General features: G+C 43.8%; 1 protein-coding gene across 1 annotated transcript in view; it reads right to left on the bottom strand.

Annotated features, from left to right (window-relative positions):
- The window catches only part of dqx1 (DEAQ box RNA-dependent ATPase 1), a 46,293-nt gene that overhangs the window by 20,132 nt on the left and 6,197 nt on the right, over positions 1 to 19,964 (bottom strand). Inside the window, exon 2 of the mRNA XM_075456365.1 lies at positions 4,043 to 4,432. Within this exon, the coding sequence (XP_075312480.1) occupies positions 4,043 to 4,387 (345 nt within the window). The 5' untranslated portion in view covers positions 4,388 to 4,432. The remainder of the gene's footprint in view (positions 1 to 4,042; positions 4,433 to 19,964) is intronic.

The raw sequence follows: 19,964 nt of genomic DNA, 5'->3' as shown, positions 1-19,964 counted from the left end.
AATTTATTTGATTCACAGCTGCTAGTGTTTAGACCTCGACAACCCAACTACATTTTTTTTTTTTTTTTAAACGGCAAACTTGCAACTAGTTAACTTTATAAAGAAGGCGTAATCGCTTGTTTGCTATGGGACGGGTCGGGTCGGGACGGGACAACATTGTATTAAAAATATAAAATATTTTTGTAGGACTTTTTAATGGGAGCTAATCTAACGCGACGCTGAAGCTAGCAAGCTTCCATGCTTCCCAGGGATGATCTCGCTGATGGAGACACACGCGGTGTGCACGGAGGGGAGGGGCTGTGTGTGTGTGTGTGTGTGTGTGAGTGTGTGAGTAGGCTATGTGAGAGAGACGCGTGACTGACAGAGACGGAGGGAGAGCAGGGAAAGGAAATGCAGCTTAACGAATACCAGTATTTTTTAAATAGCGTTAAAAATAGACAGTAAACATGCGTGTTTAGAAGCGCAACACTGAAAAGGGTCCCGTCTCAAACAATGTCGCGCGACGCAGGGTTCCCCCGTTGTGTAATCAAATACACCGGTATGGCGGTATATTAAAAATTCATATCATAACGAAATTATAAACCGGTATTCGGTGTGAACCGGTATACCGCCCAGCACTAACAAGCCTACTACGATTAACGGTGCGTTCACACCAGACGCGGTCGGGCGACGCGATTACATACAAAGTCAATGCAAAGACGCGATTAGACGCGGATTCGAGCCGGCGGTGCGATGAGGCGCGGTGGGGCGGCGCGGTGGGGCGGCGCGGTGAGGAGCGGTGAGGCGGTGCGGTGATGCGGTGGCCGCCGCGCGAGTGAAAATATGCGATTCGCGCGAGTTCAAAAAATCCAACTTTGGCGAAATATTCGCGCCAGACAGCCTATCAGCGTTGAGATTCTGGACGACAGTGACGTGGAGACAGATGGACAGGCGCTCCGCAGCTGAAATGGAGTCGTGTCTGTGACATGCAGATGGGACTGCAGATGGAAATTAGCTTCTAAGCTACAATCTGGTGCAGGTCATCTCTTTACTTTGTAATTAATGTACTTTGCACATGGTCCCTGACTAAATAAAATAAAAAAATTAAATCACCGCCTTCTCCAGGAGTTCCGTCTGGATGACAGCCGCCTCCAGCGGCACCCCAGGCCCACCAGGACCCAGCCCGACGACCCGCTCGGGAGGACCGGCGCCGCGATCTCTCGGCAGGACACCAACCACAGGCGCCCCGCAGCTGAAACGGAGCCGCGGCCCAGCTGCGGAGCGCCTGCAGCCGGCGTCCCGCCGAGAGATCACGGCACCGATCCTCCCGTGGCGGCCGCTTCCAGCGGTGTTTCAGGCTCGCCGGGACCCAGTTTGGTGGCCTGCTCGGGAGGATTGGTGCCGTGATCTCTCGGCGGGACGCCGGCTGCAGGCGCCGGTCCTCCCGAGCGGGTCGTCGGGCTGGGTCCTGGTGGGCCTGGGGTGCTGCTGGAGGCGGCCGTCATCCAGACGGAACTCCTGGAGAAGGCGATGAAATTATCCTAGCTGAATGCACCACCGGATGATGTCACTGATCCAGACACGATGGCGTGTGTGTTTCAGACGAATCTCGGACTGCCACAGCAGGTACAAGGACGCGATCAGCCATGGATAGCCCCTTGAGCTATTCACTCGTTTTTTACTCGCGCGAAAGAGGCATTTGAGGCGATGGAATTTAATTTACACCTGCGGCAACGATCGCGCGATGAAGGCGGTGCGAATATTCGCATCGCGTTTGGTGTGAACGCACCGTAAAGGAAATTCACCGCCAGGACCTCTTCGGCAAGTCTCTCTTCGAGTGGATTCATCATAGACATAATATATATAATATATTATGTCTATGGGATTCATGCTTCTTCTTCTTCTTCACTTTCTACCTTGGCGTTTGAAAACAGCGGTCTTTTTTTTTTTTTTTTTTAACTTTATTAGTAATTCAACAAAATAACAGTTTACAAATGTGAGCATAACGCCAAAAAGAAGATAGCCAGGGGGAGCATAGGAATAATAATAATAATAAGAAGAAGATGACCTTCATAATGCACTTACAAAAAGAAAAAAAACAGCGGTGTTTTATTAGGGGATGAAACCGGAAGATGAACACGCCGCCGGATGTGATGTAGATAGTGGCTTGTGCTCGCGTCCAGAGTGGCTACTCTATAGCTCTGCTCGCTTCTTGCGTCTTGTCTTGCGTGAAGTTTAGAAAATTGAGGTGACACAGGCAAGCACGCAAGGGGGGGCTTGCAACCGCGCAAGGGCTTGCGTTTCTTCTTGCGTCTTGCTTTGAGTCTTGCGTTACCGACTATAAACCAGGCTTTAGAGAGCAAAGCCAAGCAAACCTGTAATCATCCTTAATTCTTAAGATGTGTCAGAGCTTGACTGTAGCAAACCTGAGGGAAACTCATACTGCCACAGATCTTTGTACATAAAGATACTTCAGCTCACACAGCAGGTCCACATAGGCACCAAAGGAATGGAGCAACTGGACTTGTGTTGTGCCTTTGTAATCGAGTTAACCACTCAAAGCTCTTTCACACTACATGCCACATTCACTCACAAAGCACACCTCAGTCCTAAGTATTACGCAGCGCTTTCTCCAATGCGTTCACACACATTCATACACCCAACCCATCGGTAGGCAATGTGGGGTTTGGTGTCTTGCCCAAGGACGCTTCCACATGTGGCCCATGGAAGCCGGGAGTTCAACCACCAACCTTCCTATGGTAGGTGACTGCTATTCTTCCTGAGCTACAGCCAAATGCACCCCCATTATTCAGTTCGGAGGGGGCAAAACAATAGTTTTGCCACTCTTTTGCCTTTTTGAAAACTCATTATTCTATCAATAGCCTTTTTGACGACTTTAAAAATAAAACAGAGATCGTGAAGGCCATTGAAGAAGTGCAACTCTCCCGCAATACTACCACAAGGCGATGCAAGGGAATGGCTGTGGCTGTGGAGGAGCAACCGAGGGAGGATATGGGCGCCTGTGAGTGCTTTTCCCTCCAATTTGACAAGTCGACTGATATGGTGGATGTGGCACAATTGTGTGTTTTCATCAGGATGGTTTTTGAAGACATGAGCACCAAGGAAGAGCTTCATTAAAAGGACACACCAGAGGTGAGGATGTTTTCAATGCCTTAATGGGATTTGTTGGTGAGACAAAACTGCCGCTCTTCAAGCTGATCTCCATCACAACTGATGGGGCGCCTGCTATGTTGGGCTGCACCAGTGGGTTCATTGCACTGTGCAAAGAAAGTGAATCTTTCCTGGATTTCCTGAATCATCATTGTATAATTCACCAACCAGCGTTGTGTGGAAAGATTTTAAATATGAAAGAAGTGATGGATACTGTGATGAAGATTGTGTGTTCAGTTCGTGCCAGGAGTCTGCAGAGAAGGCTTTTCCGTGCTCACTTGGAGGAGAATGATGCTGAGCACACAGACCTGCTGCTTCACACGGATGTTAGGTGGTTCAGCAGAGGTAAATTTTTGGCCAGATTTACGGAGCTGCTGCCTGAAATCAAGGACTTCCTAAAGCTTTTAAAACATGTGGATTACCATACAAAGCTAGAGGACCACCAGTGGCTTTTAGACGAATCTTTCCTCACTGATCTCACTGGCGAGCTCAATGAATTAAATTTAGAGCTGCAGGGTAAAGATGTTGTCAACACGATGAGTTCAGTGAACACGTTTAAAAGCTACAGCTGATGTCCAGCAGGCTGCAGCTGGTAACCTGCGCAGCTTCCCTCACATGCAGCAGAACTACAACGTCAAGGCAAAGGTGTGACACAGCTGGACAGTGCACGTTATGAGGAGCGTGTTCAGAGCATCTCGTCAGAGTTTGAGAGGCGTTTTACTGACTTTGCATCCATCGAGCCTGTTGCCAGCTACATGTCTTATCCAATTGGTGCAAGAATAGATGTTGATGAGATTGCCGCCAAATTCGAATCCCTTTTGGACCTGGAAGGCTCAGCTCCAGAGGATGAGATTCTGACATTGAGATCAAAGCCCTATTATTCCCTGATTACCTGAGTGCTTTTTCCAGCTCCACTGGGTGCACTAAGCAGCAGCATGTTGTGGCTCTCCAGATGCTCCAGTAGACTCTGCCTGAGCTTCCATACAGGAAGCTGTTGCCTCTCTTCAAGAAGGGTGTAGTAGCGTGACGAAAAGGGCAAACCATCATATGGGTTCACCTCCAAGTCTGCCAGTCCTTCCTGCTCCCCTGCTCCTCCTCGTCCTCCCTCTCCTTCATCATCCAGATCCCCAGACAGGAGAGAGGATATGGACAGAGAATCCAGGGCTGTGCAAGGAGACAGCTGGGATCTGGGGGAGGGCGAGACAGTCAATGACTTTGCTGGAGGTGACGACATCATCAACAGGGACAGGGAGGGTTGCGTCACAGAGAGGACAGAGTTTATCTGCAAAGAAGCAAAAACAGCAATCGTTCAGATCACATGAGGGAAAGTGACTGGCTGATAGGAATAGGACTCAGCTGAGGAGAGGAACGTGCAGATCTCAAGGGCAAAAATATCGAATGCTTTTGCTGAATATTCCCAAACTCAGTACATACATACAATACATTCTTCAGTATGTGCATTTTAATCTCGCAATTTAGTCATTTGTAGATGCCCAAAAAAGCCACTACTCAGGTGCTTAGGGAGCTCAAAGTTCCTTTTAACATTTCTGGCTGAATTACACAAAGAGATGAAATAGGCAATCCAAACTGCCCTGACATTTAACCTTAATGTGGCAAAAAAGCTTTTCTATTCGAGGGACCAATACGTGAAATTCAAAAGCTTCTAGGATCAACACAAGGATCAGTTTTAACTCAGTCTACTAGATTCTAGATTCAAATGTACAACAAAGTTTCCAGAGAAACAAAGTATGTCGTTGTACACTGGGGCTACTTGGGACTTTTTTATTTATGCAGGAAGACCACAAGAACTTGATCCAAAATTCTGCAGCGAGAGTTCTTATGAAAACTAGTAGAATAGATCGTATTCTCCAATCTCCAAGAATAGAATCTCATCCTCTTCTCCTCACATATAAAGCTCTTAATGATCAAGCTTCATCAAATCTTAAAGGTCACAAAATTCAGCACTTTCCCAACAGAGCACTTCACTCTCTGACTGCAGGCTTATGTGTGGTTGTTGGTGTTTCTAAAAGTAGAATGGCAGGTAGAGCCTTTGGTTATCAGGCCCCTCTCTTGTGGAACCAGCAGTGTACTTGAAAATGGTTTTAGAGTTAAATGTTAAAGAACTGTGATGTGCAGGTCTTCACAGGGGCTTAGTCCTCAGGCATCTACTTCTAGCATGATGCAACCACCACCATGCCAAACAGAAGGATGGTATTTACTAAGTGATATTTTAATCTGATCTATCTCTTATTCACAAACAGTTTACATTTAGTTCACACAAATGCCGTATCAATGGAGCTTGGAGCATTAAATAAAGTTTTTTTTCACTTAATGATCAGTCTGCCATCTATTATCTCAATTAATTGGCTTCAGCAAGATTTTTCAGATTCCAGGTTGACACAATCCAGTAACTTATATTTCTGCAACATGATACTTGAGTGCATTTTTGCTTTATGCATTAATAATGCTTTCGAATTAGGCTTCTCATTGGGTACTACAACAACAGCCGAGTAAGCTAATATTTTTGAGGAGGGTATGAACAATACTCGCTTCCCGTTATGCCTTTAGCTAAAGTCTGTGAGAAAATGCTCTGCACGCCTGAATGAATGACAGGTGTTTCGAACGGAGACAAAAAACAATTAAAAGAGGCCAAGCTTACTTATTTGTTTATTTGATTATTTCAAGGATAGCCCCTTGAGATGCATCATCTCATTTTCGAGGGGGTCCTTACAAAAACATAAATATAATTGTCAGTAGTATGAGATCATAATCAAAGGTAAGTCCAAAACATTTTAAACACAAAGACACCCATACTACACACATACACCTTAATGCTCCCCCAAGCCTAGCCATCCACCAAGCAGTACATGTGTACACATGTACATATATATTCTTACATACTATACAGTACATACACACATAGTGTACACAACATTAAGGTATAAAGTAAAGCCCAGTAGATAAATCTAAATATAAGGTACTCGAGCACAAGGAACAGGCGAGTGCGTCCATACAGACTGAGTCCAACAGAAAAACAAAATCAAAAACAAGAGCAGGATGTTTGACAATGAGTAAATAAAGATGATTTAAAGATATGAAAAGAGGTGATAGATCTGAGTGATTGCGGTAGTTTATTCCAGTCTGATGGAGCTTTAAACTTAAATGTGCAGCGACCAATTTCTTTCCTGATTCTTGGAGTATAGAAAAATAAATGATCAGTATGCCTTCAGCTGTACTGTGAATAGAAAGGTATAATATATAGTTTTAGATACTGAAGGAAATTAAAATAGATACACTTAAAAGTAAATAATGACCAATGAAATTTCCTTCTAGCCTTGGGAGTCAGCCAATTCAAGGACTCGTACATTAGACAGAGGTGGGTCCTGTATGGGCACCTCAGAACAAATCTACAAAGACTAGAGGTGCACCGAAATGAAAATTTGTGGCCGAAACCGAAACCGAATAATAATTAATCACTTGGCCGAATACCGAAACCGAAACCGAATATTACAGTTCAGTTAAGTTAACAAAAGTTAGATTTTTCACCATTTTTAAACATTGCTTAAATCTACGCCTTACAATAAATGTTTAGACATGTTTTTCAAAGAAAATAAATGTTTATTTGAAATCTTCAAAAGTTATTACTAATAGCTAGAGATAAGTTTAATTAATTCCCATTTTCAATTCATTCTGGGTTTTTTTTCATTCATTTCATACAACAATAAAAAATACAACATATTATAAACGCGTTCCAACACAAAAATGTAAAAACATGCAATATAACAAATTATCTGAGTGTCCTTTTTGGCATAGAGTCTAGGTAGCCTGCTCCTTCAGGAACAGTGGCAGCATTTTTTGTAGTTTGTGTGTTTTGCCTTTTAGTGATATTTTAGACTGAAACTACTACGGTGAGAAGACAATTCAACTTGGCTGTAAATGCAGGAGTTTTTTAAAAATGTATTTTGAAATACATGCTTTTATGTTGAAACAAGTAAAACAGGAAGTAGCGCCGGTTAGCTCCGTTAGCTTCACACAGAGACCGAGGAGCACCTGTAGCGTGATGTTACCTGCTAGTTTATTTTTATTTCATCACTCCATACTTTGTGGTGTTTGCTGTAACTGGGTGAATGTGATGCAGAGGAGAAGTGTAAGTTAAAGAATCCCAGTTCTGACCCTGCAGATTGCCTCTGGGGAATGACTCTGCCGCTGGTTGAGAAGCAGCTAAAGTGGCCAGTATTACTTTGATTATTTATTGGTACCAGCGAAAATGCTAAGAGTGCTATTTCTTTAATGATTACAACAACTAATGTTGTCTTTTATTTTGTTTACTCGAACATTTAGTTCTACGGTGTTGATGTGGCGTTTGTGAAAAGAACCGGAGTCTCACATTGAATCAATGGGCGGCATATTGGCAGAGTTTACAGATGAGTTTGGTTCTGTCGACTCCGCCGTCTGTGGATAATTTTGCGTCACCACTATTCGGCCTCCGATTCGGCCACTCATTTGGCTTTCGGCCGAAAGCCGAATGTGTTTTTTTTTGCGTTTTCGGCCGAATATTTTCGGTTGCCGAATATTCGGTGCACCTCTAACAAAGACTATTATACAAAGTGTTTAGAGGACAAAGATTTGTTTCTGGGGTGTTGCTATAAATAACATCAGCATAGTCAAGGATTGGCAGCACCAATTGTGTCACAATTCTTCTTCGGACTTGCAAAAAAAAACATTCAACAGAACGGTAAAGTGACTTACGACGACCATAAATTTTCTTTGTGATTAGGTTGATATGAGGTTTAAAAGATAGCTGAGAGTCTAGCCAAAGGCCTAAATATTTAAATTAATCCACTTTGTCTAGTGCTGTACCATCCATGTAGTTCATATATCAATTGTTTATCAAAGGCAAAGGATTTTGTCTCATATAAAACAACATACGATATGATTTATTGTTATTCAAAAGACGCCTATTGACAGAGAGCCATTTTTGGACTAGATTAAAATCAGATTGTATTGAATATTGAATTTGTGAAATGTCTGAACTGGAGGAGTATATTACTGCGTCATCTGCATATAAGTGAATTTGACACTCAGAACAGATTTGTGGGGGGTCATTGATAAAAATAGAGAATAATAAAGGGCCTGAAGATGAACCTTGCGGTACACCTTTGTCAATAGTCTTAAAGTCTGACTGGCTGCCCTGAAAAAAAACACATTGACATCTATGATGAAGAAAAGAGTTGAAAAATAGCAAAGAGTCTGTAGAGAGACCAACAGCATGTAGTTTGTCTAAAAGGAGATGGTGATCAACCATATCAAATGCTTGAGAAAGGTCAATGAACATAGCACCTGTATGCATATTGCTATCAGATGCCGACTGTATATCATTGGTAAATTTTAGGAGAGCAGTTGTTAAGAAGTTAATCTTATTGTTTAAAAATATTAAAAGTATGACTGTTTCCCTGATGCATCTATTATGTGTTTAGAGTTGGAATCTATCTCTCTGATTGTATAACTGAACAAATTAATTTGGGCGTGAATCTACAGTATGTGCGCCTATAGACAAGACAGGGCAGGGCAAGTTTATTTGTACAGCACAATTCACCAACAAGGTGATTCAAAGTGCTTTACAGATACTGTTATAGGAGCTCACCTTGAGCTATTGTGTGACCCAGGAATGACCTGGCTGACGCGTTAATAACGAAGTCCACAAAGGCATCTTCTATGCGAAAGTGTTGTTTTGTTTATTCCATTAAAACGCTATCCATTAAAATCAGGCTGCTATACCACAGACAGGTAACGGTCAAAAGCCATTTGCCCTTCCGGGTCAACACCTAACATCAACAACAATGCTCCTACCTTTATACCTGAACCTCCATAGCGACACCCAGTGTACAAGTTCAAACATTACACCTTGGCAGTAGCAAATTGGCTGCTACACGCCGGCCCCTAATTGTTATGGTAAGCAAACATAACAATTCACAAAACAAAAGCAAAAACGAAACAAAAAAAACAAATATTACTGCACTTCATGTACCAAACACAGTTTTGTAATAGGCCTCTCAATTATGTTAGATTTGGTTTGCAATTTCACAGAGGGCACATGACCCCATTTGTCTAGAAAAAACCCCAGAACTCTGCCCAAAGGCCATGAACCTCGAGGCGCTGCTACATCCATCACCACCACAATATCTCCGATGGTCAGATTCCTTTTCTTCTGATTCCACTTTTGTCTCTCTTGAAGCAGGGGTAAGTACTCTCGTACCCATCGTTTCCAGAAGATGTTGGCAACGTACTGAACCTGCCTCCATCGTCTTTTCACGTACTGATCGTGAGGTCCAAACATTCCAGGTGGTAGCGCTGGTTTCCCTTTCAACAACAGAAGATGATTAGGAGTGAGTGGCTCTAGGTCACATGGATCATCTGAGAGCTGAGTGACTGGACGGTCATTTAAAATGGCCTCCACTTCACAGAGCACTGTATGTAATCCATCCTCGTCCAGAGTCTGCTGGCGCAGAACAGAGCTCAGAACCTTTCGAATCAGTCTGATCATTCGTTCCCATACACCTCCATGGTGCGAGGCTGATGGTGGATTGAAGCTCCAATTAATTCCAACTTGAGAAAGGTTCCTTTGAACTTGGGCACAGTTTAAGGCAGCAACGGCCAGCTTCAAATCTCTTTCTGCTCCACAATCGAACACCACACGGAGTGAGCCCTTTCTTGGATGGCGGACCGCATGATGTGGGATATACCACAGCTTGCCCTTTGTTCCAGACAGCTGCTGAGGAGTCAACTGCTTGGCGTAACCTTTACTGATAATCTTATTCATGTATTCTGTGTACTCTTGATGAAGGTCTGAATTGTTCAAGAACTTTCTCTTTAAACCTTGCATCCTTTGCCTTGCAATTGCAAAGTTGTTAGGCAAAAGGAGGTCCTTCTTCTTAAAGGGCAATTTCAAGGAGTATCTCCCCTCCTGCCATGTGGCTGACTGTACTGCTATTTCCAGGAACCTGTGATCTTCTCTTGACAGTTCCCTTTCCTCACTGGCCTTATACTGCTCCGTCAACATTCTTTCCAGCTTGCATAAGGAGATCCTGTTTACTGTGACAGGAGATCGCTTCGGCTCGAATTCTTCATCACCATTGGCTCTGGCCATTGGACCATTGATGACCCATCCCAAAACAGTCTTGATGGCATAAGGTCCATTTCCACGACTATTAATGACCTCCCAGGGTTCCATTATCTTAGGAGCATTAGTGCCAATTAACAGGTCGACATTTGCCTCTATGCTTGGAATGTGTACTTTGGACAGCAGGGCTGTACAGTGCGAGCGTTTGCTCGCATATTGCGCCTAAAATTTGATTGTGCGAGGGGAAAAAAAAAACGGTTGCAAATGTGCGAGTATGTATTTCAACCCTTTCATTCGCATTTTGCTCCTAAAATAAATATACCATATAGAGAAAACCATTCCCACATCTGTACAAATCGACAAGAGTCTACAACTTAATATTTCCTTTTTTTATCATTAAATGTTACCGAGCGGGGAAATGTAGACCCTCTGATCTCTGTCTCTGGTCTGTTTCAAATTCGCTTTTCTTCGAGTTCAGCGGAGCTCTTTGTTTTAGCTAGCGACACGTTAGCCGCTTCCGGAAGACAACCTTCACACAGGTAAGACGAGTTTCGGTGTCGACTCGGGGTTGGGTGGGGAGGGGGATTCTGCTCGTTTCTATTAACTAACACAGCTGTAAGACTTTAATGTTGGAAGGATCTGTGCGGTTGTTAGTCCGACGCGTTTGTGTGGGGAGAAACGTCCGCCAACTGAGAGAAAAGTGAGTTTTTTGTGCTGAAGGTGTGTAGCAGTTAGCGCTCTGTCACCAGGCAGAGCTGAAGGTGAAGCCATGTCGTGCTGCTCTCTACCTGCTGTACTAACCAGGATACCTATGAAGCCCAACTTTTATTGCCTCCTCTGTCATTTGGATCTGTCACACTGGTGTAGGCAAGGCAAGGCAAGGCAATTTTATTTATAGAGCACAATTCATACACAGGGCAATTCAAAGTGCTTTACAGCTACATAAAATCACAAGAAGGCAATAAAACCATTAAAAAGGAATAAAAAAAATAAAAGAAAGAAATTAAAAAAGAAAGAAATTTAAAACCCATTAAAATAATCATTAATTAATTAAAAAGTGAAGAGTGCAGATAAAATACTTTCAGGTGTCATATGCACAGCTAAATAGAACTGTTTTCAGCCTGGATTTAAACATTGTCAGAGTTGAGGCCTGTCTCATATCTTCTGGAAGACTGTTCCAGATTTTAGGGGCATAAAACTGAAATGCAGCCTCACCTTGTTTAGTCCTGACTCTGGGCACCAGCAGGAGAGATTAGGAGCACTGGGTTGTCAAAGGGGGACAGTTGAGTTATTTATGGTAGCAGACAACACAACACTGGCAGGAATGGAAAGTGATTGCAAATGTCCTCTTTACTCAGTTTCCTTTTCATGTGCGTAATATTAATGCTACCCAGGGCAAAACTTCATTTTCATGTGCATTTTCTTTTTTAATGACGTGGAAAACTAAAGTATTTCCATTACACTCTATTCTACACTGACATTTTCTACATTTCAAAGAGAAAAAGTTGCACTTCTCTGCCCTTACAGTCATTTGAATGCTGCTACTGATTACTTTGCTGTTATTATTATTATTATTTAAAAACCAAATATGGGATCAAAATATTATTTGGAGGAGTCTTTTCTATATTGTGGCTCTGCACACCAACGCAGCAACATTTCAGAGACCACAACCTCAGTTGGAAGTAAATGCAACCACATTCCACAAAGGGCAATAACATTTAGTTTTTTTAGGCAAAAGGGAGAAAGGGCAGCTCTTTAATAAAAGTGGGACCGAGATGTTGTGTGTGTGTGAGGTGTAACTAATGATAGAAAAAGAAGTAAAAACAATTAACTAAATACATAGAATCATATAAAATGTGTGTTTGTGTGTGGAAAAGGTACTCCTTGAACAGTATGTGTCTTTGTTAATAATAAAATTGCATCAAGAAATTTTTGCTCCTAAATTTTTATCTATGCTCCTAAATTTTTTCATTTAGGAGCACCTGTGCTCCTAGTGAAAAAGCTAAGCGTACAGCCCTGGACAGATATGGCCATTTAGTCAAGTTTCCAGGTGTTACCATGTCTTCTACTGTCACTGGCATCTCTTTCTGTGTAAACACCTCTGGAAGCATATGGAAGTCGTTATTGTCCAGGCCAGTTATCTCCAAGTCAGTTAATGAATGTGCAGATACGGTTTTCTCTTGGCCCATAGTTCGTAACAAGAGGTTAGTTTTCCTGCCTGTAACATTCAATTTCTGCATTAGATCTTCTGAGCAGAATGTAGCAGAGCTACCTGAATCCAGAAAGGCATAGGTGTGAATGACTCTATTCCCCTTTGCTGATTTCACCTTAACAGGCAGGATAGATAGAGCGCATCTTTCCTTGCCGGCCCCTGTTAGGCTACATGCTTTCAACGAGGTCAACTCTTCACTTGGTTGACCCTTTGCCTGCTCTGTGGTTGTAGGATGCCTTTGAATATGAAGCATTGTAGGGTGATGCTGACCACACACTGTACACTGCAGACGCTGGTGGCAATGGCGGCTCAGATGTCCAAAACTCAGGCATGCAAAGCAAACTCCCCTTTCCTTCAAAAGAGTCATTTTTTCTTTATGGCCCTTTCTCTGAAATTGCTTGCATTTCTCCAAAGCATGGCTGAGCCCACAGCAAATGCATTATTGTTCTTTGATGGTAGCTAAATCTGCTGTTTCTACAAGATCACCCTCAGGTGGATCCATAGAGGCGACTGTGGTGGCTACTACATTTCCCTTGGCTCGTTCTCGGGGTTGCAACTTGAATTTGATGTTGTCCTTTCCCCCTACGCCTGATGAATCTTGAATATCACCAAACAAGGGATCAGAAAGTTTCTTCACTCGTCTGTCAATAAATGCAACCAAACTGCCAAAATGAGCTCTGTCACCAGTCGTTTCCATTATTAGGGCTGGGCGATATGGGAAAAAAAGTATATCACGATATGGATTACTTTATATCCCGATAGCGATACATATCACGATATACCACAACAGAGGTTGCATTAGACTTTTTCATAGTCCGTTATTTTGACGGACAGGGTCGAAAAAAATCCGCCATCGCCTATTTTAACCAGTCATCTCGTTTTCCAATGTGGGAGTCGCAACCCCAAACCGGGAACAACACAGCGCAACTCGGGGCCATAAGAGTGAACAACCAGCTTTGTGAATACATGCTCTTTTACTCGACATTCACAACTTTGAGGATGGAGTCCATTTTGCTGCGTCTGTGTTGTTATGTGTTACTTTAATATACTACGTTACCCATAAGGCACTAGGCGATAGGTTACCTGGGAGACCATGTACGGGGATTGGCAAGTTCATCAGTAAAGTTTCGGCATAAACCCACGCGGACCGTGTGTGTCTTTTCATTAATGCACTACACGGCATAACATGGTGTCAGAAGAGGGATAATCTTTGAAAAGGAGAAAATAAGAGGAGTTTCAGTGACGAGTGAGCGAGTTTGAGCCGTGAGGTCGTGTCTACGAGCCCTAGAAGCCGCGAAATGTGCAATGCTAGCGAGAGAGGAGAACAACAGCAGCAGCAGTGACGAAAGCACGGGAGAACTCGGCGAACACAGAGAAGAAGTGGTGCCAGAGTCAGCGCAATCACCGCAGCAAAATTCGTCGGCTGGAAGGACGGAAAGACGACCCACAGTCATGGATAAGCTAAGTCCACCCTCACCCATGCAGTTTAGTGGAAATCTCGCAGATAACTGGAAAAGGTTCAAGCAGAGATTTGAAATATATCTAGCTGCTAGCGGAGCAGGGCAAGGGGATGATAAATTGCAAGCTCAAATCCTTCTGCACGTAATTGGGGAAGACGCGTTGGACATTTATAACAGTTTCCAAATTGCAGCCGCTGATCTGAAACTACCTGCACTGTTGAAAAACTTCGAAGAGTACTTTGTGCCTACCAAAAACATAACGTTTGAGAGATACAAGTTCTTTTCCTGTGACCAAAAACCTGGCAATGCTTTCGATCTGTACCTGGCAGAACTGCATACTTTAAGCAAGACATGCGAGTTCGGTGCACTGAAAGATTCACTAATAAAGGACCGCATAGTTTGTGGAATTGCAGACAATGGCCTGAGAGAGAGATTGCTAAGAGATAAAGAACTGACTTTGGATAAGGCAGTAGACTTGTGCAGGGCATCACAGAGCTCGCGCGAGCAAGTCAAAGAACTGGCCAAAACAGAAATGGCGGTGCATGCAGTAAGATCAAAGGAGCAGCACAAGAAACGCCAATTTAAACAAAATAAAGACAAAATGGTGGATGGCACTTGTAAGCAATGTGGAGGCAGTCACGCGCCAAGAACATGTCCAGCTTATGGGAAAACATGCAATAGCTGTGGAAAAAGAAACCATTATGCAAGATGCTGCACAGCTGAGACAAAGAAAAAAGTGCATACAGTGGACGAGGAACCAGATGAGTTTTTCGTAGATGTAGTGGAGGCATCCCATGCTGAAAAAGAAGAATGGATTGTTCCAGTGATTGTAAATGAGACAATAATACCGTTTAAGTTGGATACGGGAGCACAAGTGAACTTGTTGTCATTTGCTGATTACAAAACGCTGACAGTAAAAAGCAAGATCCATCCAGTGAAAATGAAAGTGACAGGCTACACAGGAGAAAGTGTACCAGTTAAAGGCAGCTGTATAGCTACATTCAAACACAAAGGCCAGATGTTAAAGGCACAGTTGCTGATTGTTGAAAAGAAAGTGCAACCAATACTAGGTGTAACTGCATGTGAGAAACTCAATCTCGTGAGGAGGGTGTTCATGGTGGCGTCGCAGACAGCAGACAAACAGAACACAGACAGCAGTGATCAAGACACCTTAATGACAGAGTTCAATGATGTTTTCGAGGGACTAGGCTGCTTACCAGGTGAACACAAAATACACGTGGACGAGACAGTTGCACCAGTAGTTCACGCTTGCCGAAAAGTTCCGTTTGCACTGAGAGAAAAACTGAAGGAAGAATTAGCAAGAATGGAAAAGCTGAAAGTCATACAGAAAATCAACGAGCCGACTGATTGGGTGAGTTCCCTCGTCATCGTAGAAAAGAAAAATGGTGGATTACGCACATGCCTGGATCCCAGAGATCTGAATAAAGCAGTCAAACGAGAGCATTTCAAGTTGCCAACCCGTGAGGAGATTATGTCTCAGTTCGCAGGAGCCAAGTGGTTCAGTAAACTTGATGCGTCTTCAGGGTTCTGGCAGATGAAGCTCGATGACGCCAGTTCAAGACTCTGTACTTTCAACACGCCAGAAGGAAGATACAGATTCCTCCGTCTTCCATATGGAATCCTATCTGCTCCAGAGGTCTATCACAAGTCGATTCACACCATATTCGAGCACATTCCAGGAGTCACAACCATGATGGATGACGTGATAGTGTGGGGATCCACGAGAGAGGAACATGACACAAGGCTACGACAAGTGCTTGAGCGTACACGAAGTGTCAACCTGAAGCTAAACAGAGACAAATGTGAATTTGCAGTCAAGTCACTTACGTTCATCGGAGATGTTGTGTCTGAGAAAGGGGTGAGTCCTGACCCAAGAAAGACGTCAGCCATAACCAATATGGAGAGGCCCCAGAACAAGGACGAGGTGAGGCGGTTCTTAGGGATGGTCACCTACCTAGCTAAGTTCATACCCCAGCTGTCTACCATTTCGGCTCCACTCAGAGTGTTGCTGGAGCAGAAAAATGAGTGGATGTGGCTACAACAGCAAGAGGAGTGTTTTCAGAACCTGAAAAAGATACTCATCTCAGAGCCAGTGCTTAGGTTCTACGATCCTAAACGAGAGACAAGAATCTCCGCTGATGCTTCTCAGTATGGCTTAGGAGCCGTTCTTCTACAGTTGCACGAGGAAAGATGGCAACCAGTGGCCTACGCATCGAGATCCCTCACCAGTGCCGAGGTCAATTATGCGCAAATCGAGAAGGAATTGCTGGCCACCACGTATGCATGTGAACGTTTCCACCAGTATGTATATGGGCAGACTGTAGAAGCAGAGACAGACCATAAACCATTGGTCGCCATCATGTCCAAGCCATTGACAGACTGTCCCCTGAGAATACAGCGTATGTTAATACGACTGCAGAAATACGACGTGAAATTGACATATACACCAGGAAAATACATGTATGCAGCCGATACACTGTCACGGGCTGTTGACAAACATGAGAAACCAGACAAGGAAAAATGTGCTGACATACAGGCATACGTTGACATGATCATGACGTCACTTCCTGTGTCAAGCGAAAGAACAGAACAACTCAAACAAGAAACTGAAAAGGACGAGACATTGACAGAACTCAAGAGGATGATCAAACAAGGCTGGCCTGAGCACAAGAGCGACTGTCCACAGCGAGTTCAAGATTACTGGACCTGCAAAACAGAGCTGACGGTGGTCGACAACATTGTGTTCAAGGGCAACAAGTTTGTAATTCCATCTTCAATGCGCAAAGACATGCTCAGGAAGATACATGAAGGGCACCTGGGGGAAGAAAAGTGTAAACGCAGAGCTCGTGAAGCCATGTATTGGCCGAGAATGAACCAAGACATTGGCCTGACCACAGCCTCATGTGAAGTATGCTTGACTTACCGATCCAAACAGCAGGCAGAACCACTTATGACTTACCCTGTGCCAGGTAGACCATTCTACAGAGTTGGAGCGGATCTGTTCGACTGCCATGGAAAGAGCCATATAGTGGTGACAGATTACCTCTCAAACTACCCGGAGGTCGCGACCTTGCAAACAACAACAAGCAAAGCAGTCATTGCATTCCTGAAGACTGTATTTGCAAGACATGGAGTCCCATGTGAACTGATATCAGATAATGGTCCACAATTCGCAAGCAGTGAATTTGCTGACTTCGCAAAAGAATGGGGTTTTCAGCACATAACGTCTAGCCCACATTACCCTAGGTCCAATGGCCTTGCAGAGAGCTCAGTCAAAGTTGTCAAAGGTCTCATGAAGAAAGCGCACGATGGAAAGGAAGACTTTCATCACAGCCTGATGATCTACAGAAGTGCGCCACTGCAGAACGGCCTGTCCCCATCCCAAATGCTAATGGGACGACGCCTGAGAACCAATCTGCCAATGCATGAGAATCTCTTGACACCCAAAGGAGCACACAAAATCAAAATCGACAAAGAAAAAGACAAAGAGAAACAAACACAGCAACATGACAAAAGAGCGAGGAAACTGCGCGTATTAAGGCCCGGAGAACAAGTCAGGATCAGAGATCATGTGACAGGCATCTGGAATCTACATGGTTCAGTGCAAAAAGAGGTGGCACCACGCTCTTATGAAGTTCAGACAGAGCATGGAGGGTCTCTGAGAAGAAACCGTGTCGATCTCAAGCCACAAATGTCAAGCCAGACAAGTGTGGAACAGCCCGACACAATGCCGCAAGCCGGAGACAACACCCTGAAGCATACCGTGGAACTGGAAGTGCCAGCAACTGTCCATAGCTCTCGTGCCAAGACGCCGTGCAGGCCAAAGCGCATGGTTGAACCTCCCAAGAGACTCATTGAAAGTTGCTGAACACTAGAGACTCTAAATGTGTTGTGAAAAAAAAAAAAAAAAAAAAAAAAAGTTGATAATTGTGATATTGTGAATGTGAATTGTTACTCATTTAGAGTAAGGTAAAGCAAGGTATATTAGGTCTTAGACTTAGTCATAGTCTGTGGTTGGGTTAAAGTTAATTGCTTTTCTTAAAGGGGGATGATGTGTTGTTATGTGTTACTTTAATATACTACGTTACCCATAAGGCACTAGGCGATAGGTTACCTGGGAGACCATGTACGGGGATTGGCAAGTTCATGAGTAAAGTTTCGGCATAAACCCACGCGGACCGTGTGTGTCTTTTCATTAATGCACTACACGGCATAACAGCGTCTGCTGTGTCTCGTTGCATTGCTTTAACAAAAACTGCAGATCTCTCTCTCTCACACTGACGTGCGTCTGCTCAGTGTTCAGCACTTTGGTCACCACAAGCACTTAAAAAAAAAAAAAACAAAGACGCGTGCAGAGATTTATCCAACAGATCAGGCTTTACCCTACTGTTTTTTGCGATGACAGTCAGGAAAGGTTGCGCTGTCAGTACAACTAACAGAGGAAACAGTAGTTCTTGGTACTCTAAAAGCCGGTCTGCAAATAGCCATAGCACTAGAACCTCCCTGGTAGTTCTACTCTGCACGGCTACTAGAAGGCTAGGCTAGCTTCAGTCCATCGGCCACGACTCACAACCAGCACATGTGCTAAAATACCCGCGACAGTAAACAACTTGATTTGTTATCAGTACCAAAGCAGTGTAGAATCATTGAACACCATGCACTCGGCGGTGCTATTATTAAGTAAACATGACTGACTTACCGGTACCCTTCCTTCAAACTTCCAAAAGTCCGTGAGCCTCTCTATATCCGTTCATCAATACGCCTATCCAATATGTTGTCAATTCGATCTGTTCATGGTCCTTGGTTATGTCAAACCTCGTCAGAGTGAGTGCTCCCTTTTTTGGTTATAGAAACCGCATAGGTGTGAGCGCTCTGTTCTTTAATATATAGCTATGTCTGTGGTGCTGCGACGTGCAGTTGAGCTTCGTTGAGCAAAGCAGACAGCTAAAACATATTGTTGACGTGTTTCCGACGCTTTTGCCTTTTATCTTGTAAGTACTGCTATGGAGACTTAATTTCTTATGGTGGCGAAATGTATTCTGCTAGTTTTCAGTAGATGCTAACTCGTTTCATTTTCATTGATCTCGGTTGCTAATCGAAACTTAGTTATACAACGCTTTGCTTGTATAGTGTTTAACAGTTGTGTTTCTGTCCGTAATTATTTTCAGTTTACAAAAAACAAATGAGAAAGAAGACAAGAGGACTTCATTAAAATACAGGAAAAGTCAAGCCTTGTGGTTTATTGAAGGACTTTTAATTGTTAGCTGGCTGTCTAGCTGTGCACAAGCATACGCACTGCGAGGACAGCATAATGATGAAAAAAAAAAAGTTTATCACGATAGAAAAAAATAGAGGAGAAAGGTCACGATAGACATGTTTCTATCGTCCTCACGATATATATCGTCATATCGCCCAGCTCTATCCATTATGTCATGTGCTTTAGTCCGCCATTGCTCTCTCATCTTAAAGGGTAACTTTGATGAGGTAGCAAGATGGCCGTGACGGCATGAGAACCGGAGTAGAGCGCTGTAGAGATTTATTTGCAAGTATTTGAAAGTATTTATTTGAAAGTTACTGGGAAAGGGCCTTTTTGGCCAGAAGTCCCTGGTCAAAGAAAAAAGATAAAAAGAACAAACAGCACGGAGTAAGTTTAAATCCGAACCAACGCGCACCTGTACGAGGAAGTGGAGGACAGATGGCGTTCGCGCAGCGTGGCAGTAAAACAACTCGCTCAAATCTAAGAAGTAACCTGAACCAGAGAGAATTCACTCAGGCACAGATGGTGAAAGGTACTGAGGCAGAGAGCCTGGGCCCAGTAAAGCGGACCGGCGCGCGGACAAAGGATAACGCCGCAAAGCCCGGCGTTGGATACGGTGGTGGAAGCGAGCGGTCCCTGCCGAGACGGAAGGAGCCCACGGCGGCGAATCGCGGGTTATTCCTCCCTACAACCAACAGGTTTGAGACAAGCGAAGAGGAGGAGGCGCTGATCAAAGTCATGAGA

Source organism: Odontesthes bonariensis, chromosome 22 (assembly GCF_027942865.1).
Source record: "Odontesthes bonariensis isolate fOdoBon6 chromosome 22, fOdoBon6.hap1, whole genome shotgun sequence".
NCBI classification, from domain to species: Eukaryota; Metazoa; Chordata; class Actinopteri; order Atheriniformes; family Atherinopsidae; genus Odontesthes; species Odontesthes bonariensis.
Note: the sequence above shows the minus strand (reverse complement) of the source record. Positions and strands in the feature narration are given on the sequence as shown.